Source organism: Notothenia rossii, assembly GCF_949606895.1.
Source record: "Notothenia rossii genome assembly, chromosome: 5".
In the NCBI taxonomy this organism is placed as follows: domain Eukaryota; kingdom Metazoa; phylum Chordata; class Actinopteri; order Perciformes; family Nototheniidae; genus Notothenia; species Notothenia rossii.
The window spans coordinates 17,930,892-17,944,602 of NC_136903.1; the positions used below are offsets into that span (position 1 = coordinate 17,930,892).

At 41.7% G+C, this 13,711-nt stretch overlaps 1 protein-coding gene across 8 annotated transcripts in view; it reads right to left on the minus strand.

The window, feature by feature from the left end:
- The window catches only part of mef2aa (myocyte enhancer factor 2aa), a 60,327-nt gene that overhangs the window by 5,873 nt on the left and 40,743 nt on the right, over positions 1-13,711 (minus strand). For 6 of the 8 annotated variants that reach the window (XM_079685507.1, XM_079685509.1, XM_079685503.1 and 3 more), the window contains 3 exons: positions 10,934-11,068; positions 9,330-9,543; positions 1,172-1,356 (listed from right to left, as the gene is read on the minus strand). In XM_079685507.1, coding sequence (XP_079541633.1) covers positions 1,172-1,356; positions 9,330-9,543; positions 10,934-11,068 — 534 coding nt within the window. Of the gene's footprint in view, positions 1-1,171; positions 1,357-9,329; positions 9,544-10,933; positions 11,069-11,135; positions 11,268-13,711 lie in introns of all 8 variants that reach the window. The other 2 variants (XM_079685510.1, XM_079685508.1) reach the window with 1 other exon arrangement.

A 13,711-nucleotide genomic window follows, 5' to 3' on the forward strand; every position in this document is an offset into this window, starting at 1 on the left:
TGATAATAAAAAAGAAGATGCAGACAAATTCCAAAAAGAATTAAGAACAGAGAGTAAATCATTGTTATATATTGACACTAACATAACTCTGAATGTGAAACTGCAATCATCTCCTAGTCATCAGAAATGACATGAAGTAACTTCACTGGTACCAACAATGACTGCATGATACTTAGCAGAGTATTTCAAATCCTCTCTTTCCTGAGAGAGCAACCAGCGGCCCATCTTCCATCTTCTTTGTGCTGTGGGACGTACTGCGACCAGGCCGGGTCTGTCTTAATATCCACACTCAATCAATAGCGGCAGGAAGACACGACAAGGGCGACAAGATATTATCTGGCTCACACCCTGGGCCCCTGATTAAGTCTTCATCTACACTCTGTCACACTGAGATGTGATTAATTTAATACCATTATGGCCTAATGACAGGCTGTCTGCAGACCTGCCACAGCCTCTACCACTCCAACAGAGCCTTTCTCCCACCACCGCCTAACCTGTTTCAGACCTCTTACAACACTTCCTGTCCTGCTCCGCTGATTCCACATGCCGACATGGTAACACACAGTTGTTTAAAAACTGCTCCAGGCTATGTTCTGCAAAAGGAGGAGCACCCACAGTAACCCTTGGTTTATTTACCAAACACAATCATTTTCCTGGAGTGGCTCCTGTTGCTGACAACATCAGCAACTCGCAATGTTGAAAATAGAATATGTGCTGGCCACAGGCTGAAAAAATCCCCCATGTAATATTTTTTGCTTCATGTAGATTTATGACCAGGAGAATTTAGAGAGAGTTTAGCCTCGGGTGTTCGCTGTGGTCAGAGCTCTCTGCACCTTCATTAATATAATTAGAGAAAGCCTCTTAAATGTGAATAATTGAGTGCGAGTTATGACACCTGGGCTGCAGATTCTTGGCTCTGCCCACATGTTAATAGAGGGAGTATGCAGCACAATAATAGCGCTGCACAATGAGTCCCAGTTGGCAGATAAACACAGTCTTTTGCATGCTTTATCGATGTGATAATGTCAAAAATAGTTGTGGCAAAATCCCAGCAAGATTGTTCTATGAAAGTCTGGATGGCACTGAACGAAGCTCTGGTCTGCCCTGCAGCAGAGGTACTTAAAGACCCTTTAGCTGGTGATGCTTGTGTGCAGTGGAGTGCTGTACTCACCAGTGGGGGCATCATCCCTTTGCTAGACGGAGGGATAACAACCCTAAGGTCTGGCTTACGGCCTCCCATTCCCATGTTCCCTCCGGGGGGTGGTGGAGACTTGGTGGGCATGACTTTACCCAGGCCATTGCCGCTGGGTGAGCTGTGGATGCCCGGAGAGCCCCTGGAGTTCACAAAACCGTTCCCTGCAGAGGTGCACAGCAACAGAAACACATCATCAAACCACAGACTGTGACTGACAACACTCCCAGTCATCAAGAAAGCTCTCACACAGCGCTGTTTCGCAGCCTGCTGCAGCACGCAGCGTTAAGTGTTTCCAACCCTCTGGGAAGTTTTAATAGACTTGGATAATTATCCTGCACATTTACAAAAATAAAATGTCCATTTCAAAATTGATGAGCCTTTTATTTTTATTGTGAATGATTAAATCAAAGTCAATTCTTTCTTCATCTTGGGATGAGGAGCAGTTCACTGACAAATGTACTGTGACTGCTTAAAAGAAATAGATGAAGCCATTACAGTTGAATAAAAAAACAGTAAAAGATCGCTTGATGTTGTTTTTGTACATGGTGCACACAAACAATAGCAAAGTGTTACAATCTTCCTTCCACATTCACACCTAAATGTTGGTGGCATGTCATTGTGATTAGTCATTTCCTTTTTCTTTTTCTTTTTAAGTGTCACACTCGCTGGACAACCATCCCCTTGACAGGGTAAAAATGATACACACCGTAACATATACCGTATGTTTTATATTTTGTAACACAATATAGATATCTTTTTTAAATACTCTGCATTTGGCTTATTTTAAATTATATGAAATGTATCTCCAGAATACCAGCACAAAGAAAATCTGCTTCTACACAGTATGTGTCTAAGTACATTTGCGACAAACCTGACACATCTGAGAAAGAATGAATGATAAAGAAAAATAATTCATTCAAAAAACACATCTACAGTGGCAAAAATTAAACTGTAAACTAGCTTCATATAGTATTATGTATTATAAAAAAATTAAAAACCAATACATTTTCCATATCTTTTTCCTCACCTTCAATACCCTTTTATAAATTGCAACAAACTGTATGACTCATTTGAACAACATAGATGTTGCAAACTTTATTAAAGTACTGAAATGTTGTGAAAAAATAAGTGAGCAAAAGTGATGTGTGCTTGACATTGATATTTAAATTATATCATCTGATCTGAGTTAACGTTTCAACCATAGACCTTTACTATAAATACATGTCGAAATCCTGTGAACAAGGGGAAGAAAGAATAAATGGTGTTCAGCACTGCATCAACAGATCAGTAGCACTTCAACATGTTGACTCTATTGTGTTCAGTGTATCCCAGTGAAACACAGTGTGTGCACAATGAGTAGGCTCTTGTGTATGAACATAATGGAACAATAGCCCCTCTGACTGCAGATAAGGACAGTAACAATTCAGGGTCAAATAAACAGTTATGAAGCCCACAATTGTATCTTACAGCTGAATCAACAGTATACAAGCAGCTATCAGCGTCAGTTCTGGCTTTGATCATACAACACTTGGCTGCAGCAAGAACACAATGTTTACAGAATTAGCTGAGTAAATATCCAAGGCCCTAAAAAGAGCAAACCTGATTAAAAGCAGTGAAGATGTCATTCAGTGTGAATTATATATTAGCACAAATAGACTTTCATGTGAAGGAATTGGTTGCAGCTTTGCAAGTGAAAATGTTCTGATAAAAATCACTGATGCTCCGATTGCCAATTTTGGGGCCGATCGCCGGAATCAATATCGGCCGATACCGATCGCCGATCCGATCGAGTGGGCGGGGCCTATGGGGATCTTCCATTTAAAGTTATGTTTACAACTCAGTTAATGGGGCTCATTCACTGGCGCTTGCACGAACAACAACCAACATAATTATTACATTCAAATTAAGTACATTATTCAAATTTACATTAACTTTGGATAATAACACGGGAGAAATGAGCGGAAGCGCTCTCTTTTCCTCTCTCCCCCTCTCTCTCTCATGCGGTCGGCATTTTTAGAGAGCACCGATCGATCGGCAGAGTGAGTATCGGCCGATATCGATTGGCGGCCGATCGATCGGAGAATCCCTAAAAATCAGTGAGCTGTGTGATGATAGTGTACTTGTAACAGAGATTCTGAGGAAAATATTAAAGAGCGTCATAGCAGAAAAAAACACAGTTACAACGTATGGCATTATTAACAAAGGCTTAAAAAGGAAAAAGGCATCAAGTTGGTCACTAATAATTGGCCCATTCCACTTCAAAACACCATTGTATATCGAACAACAAAGATATAGCCTATAACACATCCCTATTACTTTATATTGTTGTACCTGAAATGAACATATACTTTATTGCCAAGAAAAGTAAAAGGCTTTGAGTGTACCCTGAAAAGGGGCTTTTCCCTTCTCTTTTGTGTCATTTAGACAATAGCGGCTTCCTGGCTATCTATTTATTCAATCAAATACACTTGTGTCAGCTTCCCACTAGCATTGTTTATTGTCCTTTATACTGTTTTTCCAAAGAAATGTTACTATAATAGAGGCAAGGGTAATAAATGCCTTCAGTGGTCCTCAAAAGCACATCTAAAATATGAATTTGTTAAGAAAAGCTGTTGCTGTTGTAATTATAACATATAATGGTATAAAATGTATGACTGCATTTTTTTTTCATTCAAACTGTTTCTGTTGCCATTTCAAGATATATTTGTTCACTTGTATACCGACATATGCTGGGATGATAACAACTTGACACATTGCTAGACAGACAGAAGCTCACTGTGGTGTTCACTGCCTTTGTTAATGTTGGGTTAACCAACCTGAGTTGCATTTGTTGTAACTTCCTCTGATTATGACTTCAGATGTCTGATGATTAATAATTCCCACACTTGTTTCACATAAATGCCAAAAAGGGCACACATGTCAGAACAAGTACTCAGACCACAAAGATCATTTTGAGCCAACGTAACAGCCAAGTTAAGACCCAGCCTTCAAGCAGGGACATTTCAGGTTTTCTTGTAAAGTCTATCCTCACTCCATACTCAGACTTCTGTAATGGCTTGGTTCGGCCAATAAATCATCTGACTGAAACCTGTGCATGTGGAAGGCTGTTTGGTTTCTGTTCATTGTCCTGAATTATTAACACGGTCTGGGAAGGGGACTTACATAAGGCCTTGTGTTTACAACTGAGACATTCAGTTTTCATTTGAAGTCCAGGGAAATAAAACAGAGAGACTTGAGCTCAATATTCCACGTGCGTGAGGTTCAGGAAAAGAGAACATGTCTTGATAAATGAAAAGGAATAATAGATCTGAATCAAGGTCTCCAAAAACACTTTTCTAATAATAGATTCCATTCAGTTGTGTTGTTGTGTCTCAGAAACTACGAGCAGACTAGTGACTAGTTAAACCTAAAGGCACAAGGCTATCAGGTTATTAATTGTTCTTGTTTTTTTGTTTTTGACAGCATTATTCTCCAATTTTGAATGCATGTATAACCTTTAATCACCCGTCAATAAAAATAAAAAAACTGAAATTTGCACCAGAACAAACTAGGTGCAGCTACATATCATTTATTCCATTACCAAATATTTTCTGCTGATTAAACAAATGTGCAATGGCACTGTGTTTCAATAGCTTGTAATGCTGTGTTGTGTAGCTTGCAGACTTAAATTCTCTCCGATCACAACAACTTTGATTTGTTATGCTCACTAGTCTAGAACTACAGACATAAATAGATTGTTTTTGAAGGCGCAGTAGCTGTAGAACACTTTTTTTAACCAAAGATTAGACTACAACAATAACAGATGGCTTGTAATTATTTGTATTTGCTAGAGAAAACCTCTTTTATCAACATGTGTGTTCTTGCAAGTCAGGCTATTTTCAGATTCACCTAATAAGTAAAGAATAACTCTTCCAGATCCCAATATGAGATCCCTTTTATCAAAAAATCCAGGGTTTTTGGCCTTGAACGTTCTCTCTATGATGATACTGAAGAAGAAGAGAGAAGATATCACACTAATCCATCTGGCCACTGCTGTGGTCATAGCTGCTACTTGTGAACAATCTGAGCTATGTCAAGAATGGTAATCTGACAGCAGGGCTTGGGGAGGTTTCTTCACCCTGTACTATCTGCTGTTCTACACTCTTGGTACAAACAACAGCTGCAGCATGCTCACTTAGTGCCAAACGCTTACGCCCCCTGGCTGAGGACCCTGACTCTACCCGACCTGGTACCACACCCTAAACTTATACCCAGCCCCCTCTTGAAATGTCGTAAACTGATCCAAAGTGCTATGCATACCTTATAATCAATACCTAGCCAAATACCCATTGTAAGCCTATTCTAGTGCTTGTCCCCTTGCTATGAATGTCAAATATCGTACAATTTTGAAACACTATATTGCATTTTGTTCGAAATACTAAATGGAGTGCAGCGAGCTTAGTGATAGGGAAGGAGTTAAACTCCACCTGCTTTCGCCTCTCACACAGCACATTGCGGCCATGACAAGCTGTCCGGTCATTGTGTACCGAGGACTTAGTGGGGTGTCATGGCCCGAATACCTAAAGGGTTATGCTGGTCTAGGCATCTTACAGACCCGCTCCAGCCTTATAAGGGCTGCCTGAGTAGTGGGGCAAAACAGATGCACCTGTCAATAGAGGGAAGGAAACAGGATGAGGGAGGGCTCCATAGAGGTGACAAGTTTAAAGGAAACGCTGCGTTTATTTACCTGCCAAAGTCAGTCGGACAGCTAATTGCCTCAACTGGTTATACTCACACAAACACCACACTTTGTGAATGCTGCTGAGTCATTACTCACACATGCATTTAACAAGCATAACATACATTTCCTCTGTTGAGAGGAACAATACTTGTATTCCCTTTGCATGCAGTGAAAATATAGTCGATCAAAGGCACTATCAGTCAATGACAGTGACAACCGTCTTGAAGCAATCACAGATGGATATGCAACTATCCAGCTCGCGTGCTAAGCAGGAGGCCAATTGGGCAGAGCTACAGAGAGCTAATGAATCTCTCCGGGAGGACTTACCCGCTGGGCTGGAGCCCACACCACTTGGCACTGAAAGGTCTGTGGTATCCAGCATACCACCTAATGAGATGCACAGAGTGATATGATTAACCATCTGCATCCTTCTGCAAGCTAGCAGAGCATGTGATGGAGATGCCAGACCAGACATGAACATTTCATGTAGATCTATCTTCACAGCTCACGAAAGGGAGGCGTGTGCTCTCGCCAGTGTCCTCATGGTGGGGACATTTTCAATTTATGATTAAAGAGAGCAACATCAAGCCATATTCAGCAGGGTGTTTTGTTATGTTTAAAGTTGGAAGTGATGATTGCAGAATTCCACAATGAAGAAGAACCTGCTGCAACAATAAATTATTCTAATTTTGATTCTACTGGATCCTCTTGAAGTTCTAACAAGTAGAAACCATCATTATCTAGCACACAACAGCAGGTCTGCCACGTGAGCCTTGGACACAGACTTTATAAAAGAAGGGTCTGAAAAGTGAAGCCAATGCAGGATTGCCCTAAACCTGTATTCTTTCTCATTTACAACTGGGGAAAACTCCACTAGTTGCAAAAAGAATCCCGATGTATAGAAGTCCATAAGAAAAATAACTCTACTTGTAATTTGATTTATAATCTGAGTAAACTCATTTATAAGATTTAGATTCAATAGCTAGTTACAAGTCTTCTTTAAATACAACATGTTCATTTCGTAAACCCATTTCCCATTTAGAGTAAAATACACGATTAAGCAGGGTATGGTTATGCAATGTCTACATTGTGATTAAAAAGAAAGAGGTGCAACATTTGCCTGGCTTCAACATCTTATCCAAATATGCCCACTTCTGGGTGACGTCCCATTGGCTACGTCCACTTATATGGGCCGGGGCACTTTATTTTTTAGCTTTTTATAAAGGCTGACCTGAAATGAATCATAACATACAAAAATAGTGCAAATAAAGAAGTGAATTATCAGGAACGAGTAGTTATCTCAAAACACAATCAATATGTAAACCCCCTGTGTATGACTAGGTGTTGTCCAGTTCTGGTATGTGGTTAATTTTGAATTAGGTATTTCACACCTTATTGCTTGCACCTCTATCTTGTGCATTGTAGCTGGATCTTGCAAAAGCCATATGGAATGACTTTGTCAAGCTTCTCATTCAAGAACTAGTGTACACTGACATTATTTTTCCACAACCCTGATACAGTAAAAGGTGTGATGATAAGCATTTAAGAGAGTGTAAGAAATATAAATACATGACACAAACACCAGCTAAATGGTGCAGTGATATTATTGCTTGATCTGAGGCCCCTTGCATCCACATCCATCTTGAAAAAAAAAAAAAGGAAAAACCAGAGGGAGAAGCAAGAGAAACAACTAGCCTGTCTCCAACTAAAGTTAAGAAATCTGCTTTTAATGCATTGTGGTTTACAAGCGCTGGAGACGCTGTAGTACATATGCCGGGCCTGTAAGTGGCGCTGTACTTCTGCCAAAAAATACACTAAAAAGCAGCGAAGAAGACTTCCCGCGCATGGTTGCCATGGTTGCCCTTCTGTTTATTCTCCGCAGTGGACGCCTATGGTGGACGCTCTGGCTCTTTTTCTCCCTCCCGAGGTAAGCGTGTGCTCCTGCTGTAAATCTCTCCGGTAGTCCACCAGCAGATGAAAAACACCCACCTCTCCGCCTCTTCCAAGGGAGAGTTTCCGTTTTTTCGCCGGTCAACATGTCCGTTAAAGTTGTAATCTTCCGGACAAAATTAGAAAAGTGCCGGTCAAGTCTTCTTTGTTATTTATTGAGCTTTAAAACAAATTGATAACGACTCTACATAATAATATAAGAATAATAAATGGAGCCTCTCTTTTCCTCCCCCTCTTCTGACAGCCCAGCAGCGGATTTCTGAGCAGGAGAGGTGAGGAGAGGCGGGGCTATTGCTTCATCGTTATCAGAACATAATAATAATACATGAGACTTGTATAGCGCTTTTCTAGAAACTCAAAGACGCTTTGACAGAGAATAAAAAAATATTAAAAAAAACACAAAAACAAAAGAAACAAAGAAAAATACAAAAAGAGATAAACAAAACAGAAAATAGGGGGGGGGGGGGGGGTCAGTGGTTGAATGCAGTGTTGAACAGGTGGGTTTTGAGTGATGTTTTGATGCGGGGAGTGAGGAAAAATCTCTGATGGATTGGGGTAGTGAGTTCCAGAGGGTGGGTGCAGCAACGGAGAATGCTCTGCCGCCCCAGGACTTGAGGTTGGTCCGGGTGGGGGGGGGGGGGGGGGGGGGGACAGGAGGTTGGCAGCAGCAGCAGAGCGGAGGGAGCGAGTGGGAGTGTGTCAGTCAGGTAGGATGGGGCCAGGTTATGGAGGGCTTTGTATGTCATTAGGAGGATTTTGTACTGAATTCTCTGGGGGATGGGGAGCCAGTGGAGCTTGATGAGGACGGGTGTAATGTGTTCATGGATTCGGGTGTGGGTGAGTGGACGGGCGACAGAGTTCTGGATGTATTGAAGTTTGTTGAGGATTTTTGCAGGTGAACCATAGAGGAGGCTGTTGCAATAGTCCAGACGGGAGGTGATGAAGGCGTGGAGGAGGGTTTCTGCAGCAGTGGGGGAGAGGGATGGACGTAGACGGACGATATTTTTGAGGTGGAAGAAGTGAGTGAGAAAATGATCGTATAGGGCGTAGACACGGAGCCGTTTGGCCCCCAAAAAGCATTGCGTCCCCAGATCTAGAACCGTTATCGTTATCGTTATCTGCTTTTCCCTGTTGGCCTCGTGTGGCTGAACCGTCTATATGATAGAGAACTGTAGCGGATACGACCGTTACCGTTCTGGTGTGGCTGCAGCCTTAGTGTTTATGCTAAGCTAGGCTAATAAGATAAGATAGAATCTTATCTTAATGACTTGCATCAGTTTCTCATCAGAACTGTCAAATTGTTCCAACAAAAAATGTATGTCAGCAGAATTATAACAATAATATACTGTAATCACATACTATACTCACAAAGGGGCTTTAATCAACTAAATAAATCCTGCTCTGAGTGTTCTGCATCCTTTGTGCACCACTTTGACCAATTAACTGGGGTCTTTGTGTACTAACCTGCACTGGTGGGCCTCTGGGGTCCTCCACTGGAGCCCACATTCCTGTGCATAGAGGCCTGTGGAGGGGACAGCATCCCACTGTCACTGAGAGAGGCCGCGGCGGCCGCCAGCGCCTGGCTGCCCAGAGTCCCTCCTGTCTGGTACATGGCATTATGATTGGACACAGGCACTGCCACATGCATGGAGAAGTTCTGCTGAGGCAATACTGTGGGCTACAAGAGGGAGACAAACACACGCAGAGGTTTACAGATAAACACACTCAAGACCAAGTCTAATGATGAGTCTGATGGGTCAGTGATTGTCATGGCATCATTAACAGAGAGCCACCCTTGAGGGTTTGCTTTAATAAACAAGGACGTACTGTGCATTTCAAACTTGACTGTTTCTTCATCACAAAATGTTTTAAGACACTTTATACCCAACATGAGGGCTATTGGGTAACACCATAAGATCATCACAAAAGTTTATTCTGATTTACATCATACATTAAGTGTACACACAAGTCTTCAGTATAACACAACACACAGAAAAATCACAAAAAAACATGCGCTCAGGTGATCACTTTGGCATTGCAGCAGTCAGCACTACAGACGTACTTTCACCTTTTCAAACACCACTGTGTTACGTGTTTCTCAGCACAGCAGAGGGATGGCAGGGATTCACAACTACAAGAATCGTGACTCACTTGCATTTACCTAAAAAGTGCTGACTGTGCAAAGCTTAAGTGAGAATGACAGGTGGCGGTGAGAACGTTTCATCATAGCATTATCCAGTGAGCCGGTCGGGTGTTATCATTAGTTTGTTAATGGCAATGTGATGCTCTTCATGTCAGGAAAATAGAGAAAACGACTGCTTAGTAAGCACTATGTTCTTGCACTGCTCTAATATTGTCCCGCATGATAAGATCACAAAAGATTTGTGGTAATTTAGAGTGTGAGCCAGTGTGGTATTTGATGAAGGAGAGGGAAGATGCTAAATGATAGCGTAGTGTTAGTGTGCTCTGGGAACACTTTTATGCTGGAGCCATTCAGGAGTAAGATTTATTTTATGCTAGAAGGCATCTAAAGAGAGGTAATAGAAGGATTATAAAGGGGACATTTCAAACATTACATTATCAAGGAACTGTTAACGTTTTTCTAGCTTGTTTTCGGTTATGCCTGTCACTTGTAAAAATATAAATTAGGTTGGAGAAAAAAACCTTATATCACAGAACCTGCATAGCCTTATGATAAATACTCATGACAAGAGAGTAAGTATTTATTGTACATTCCTAATGGTTCTAAATAGCAACTGCTGTTTGATTTATGATAACATGACTATGATACTAGGGTATAATCTTTCCAGCAGAAGCATGCAACATTTCACCTGTTCACATGAAATGTGATCTTATCAGGGTGTGCCAAAATATCAGTTGCAAAACAAATCATCATAAGAAACAAATGCACACCCAGTGAAGGGGCATTCATATTAAGCTAGAGTAGTTCTGAAAGAAGTTGACAGAGGTTCTGGGGGTAACAAAAAGAGGAAAAAGTTAAATGAAAAAAGAGTGAAAATCCTTTGTGCCACAAAGCCAAGCAAAAACGTTGCATTTACAGTACTTACGATTTTATGATTTCTCATCATATTATCAAACTCCTCATTAATTTTTTTATACTTTTCTTCTGTGTGAGGAGTGAGGACATATGAGGCATCGGGGTCCGGGCTATCACAACCTCTGTGTTCTTTCTTGTTTAGCGCCTGTAGTGAACATCAACATAAAGACAGGAATCAACACAAAACAGCAGGGGACAAAGGAAGTACTTACACCACAGCGCTTGTACATTAAATCACTCTCTTCGTTTAGTTTGCCGAAATGGTCGTCCATGAGGGGGCTGTGCCCAAAACAGTCTTCAGGATCAGGACTAGCACAGTCATTATGGCCTTTGTTTCTCAATTTCTGAAAAGAAATTGCACAATTTCAAGAAACAATATAATACTAGTGTTTTTGCTTACCTTATGAAAAAGTATATATCAAACATGTACAACATTAAACATCTACTGTACATTGCCCTTTCATTTCTTTCATGTGTTACATTAAACCATAAACAGCTGATATACAAATGCAAGGTTCAAATGTAGTTCAATACTGTGCGCCAAGGGTAAACTGAAATATCCTTTCACCCTTCAAAAGTGTTCAGAGAAACAAAATATTATCCTCCCCCCTTTTCCTCTATCTCTCTCTCTCCTTCTTCCCCCTCCCTATCTCTCCCTGTTCTTCCTTCTCTTGTGTCTCTGTGTCTTTGCATTTTTCATCATGTTTCAGTTATCATAAGCCACCCAGCTGGAAGAAAACCCTGCATAAGAAGATCCTACGTCCGAGCACTTTAAGACTGCCCCAGCCTGTAATTCAGTATGGCTGTTACTCGTGGAATCCTATCAAACCTAATGCATGTGAGGAATAAAATGGATAATCAATGTGGTCAAAGATGCTTATTTGAGCGTGAAATTGAGCAATTATTGTAAAAGAAAAGTGCTCATAAGTGCATAGGATGGTGTGTGGTGGTGTTATAAAGAGTCTATTATAGTCTATCTATCATAAAACTAAACAAATAAAAGCAACGCTGTCCCTTTTTGTTCACTTTCTTAGAGGCTGTTCTCTGCTCCTCATCACAGCTCTGAATAGCGGTGTTAACAAGACTTGCTGACAGCATGTGACAGCATGTGATATCAAGACAGTGTACATCAAAACATGATTTATGTGTGGCTCTCGAGGTGCCTCTATCAGACTGCTGCAGGTCCACAGCAGCGCCCTGGCCTGTCTGTGGGCTGCCACGGAGGCCTCATGTCTACAGGAAGGTCACTGACTCCTGTGGATTCTGGGGTCAGAGTGTGAGCAAGAGGAGAGGAACCCACACACTAATGAGACCTTACTCTCTGTCTCTGCTCTTCACGCAAGAAAATGGAAAATGTGTGTGTGAAAGAGTGTCTATGTGAGTAGGAGTGTGTGTGGTGCATATGTGCATTCTGTGTGTGCGGAGAGGGGGGGAGGTGTATTTCTACAGCTGCTACATCCTCTGACAGCGATGTGACAGTACGTTTAGGTCTATGCCAAGACAATGCGGCTAACCCCGTGCTGCTCACCACAACCTCAGTGTAAGTTACATTTCCTAAAACCTATGCTAAGGCATGCATAATATCATTGCTCATTACGATGCTTAATTTCGAATTTTTCACTTGAACCACTAGCCTTCACATGTTTTTAAGGGAAGTACATGGGGGCACAAAGACAATTTGAATCTACAATAAATTAGACAATGTGCACAGAAATAAGGAAGTTCAGAAAAGCACCCACAATTTTTCAAACACAAGTGTCCACAATGCTAAAGGGGAACAGAGAGAGAGAGAAAAAGAGAAAAAGATAGAGAGAGAGAGGGAGAGAAACGTTCTCTGGATAATGAATGGCCAGCACTGTACCACAGATGCATTACTGTTTGGTGCGGTACAGAGCAGTGGCATTCTTCTCATTCTACGAAAACGCCTTGCTGCTTCATTTCCTGTTTACTGAACGAACCCTCTTTAGTTAGGGTCCTGAAAGGCCTGTGTTTACTGGGGTTAAACTATGCACTTTCTCCACCACTGAGCCAAAGATCTGATCTCAACCTGCACATTTTGGTTCCAACCTGCTCATTATGGGAATATCTTGGTTGGGCTGGTCGGGCACGGCTGCGTGAGTCGGGCAGGGCTGCTCTACTTTCACAACAAGCCTGGCCAGCCTTCGGTACGCCGCACCCACTGGCCCAAGCCATTTAGGGAGGGGTTGCAGCACAGTGGGTGAGCGGGAACCAGAGAGCAGCAGACAAGGGCAGGCAGCAACCAGATATGTTCCATTACACATCACTACAATTCATATCGTCTTCAAAAAGATACAGTGAAGGTGTGTTTGTTGTATATTAAGAGGTATTTATCTCTATGGCGTCCTATTACATTTAAGGCTTTGAAATGCATGGCTGTAATACTTTGTTAAATTACTTGGAATGTTTTGGGCGCCCCACAGACACTGCCCACTGCTTTCAGTAAATGGATCACTAAATTAGCACATGGCCAAACAGGTGTCTCTCTTTCAAACACCTGTCAAGACCTGGCTCCCCACACTGGCCAATCGGAGGCAGCCGCGCAGAGATATGGCCGTAGAAGGGACCACATGGAGCCCTAAAGGCCACCCGACCCGGGATCAACTTTGCTCTTACATCTCAATGCGGCAGACTGCTCAAGACACTACAACGTTCTGACCTAGAAAAAGCTGAAAAAGCCTACTAGACAATCAGGATGCAAGAAAGAAAAGATAGCTTCTTTTTGCATTGTGAATAGCTTGATATAAAGCGGGTTCAAATGGCCTTTTTA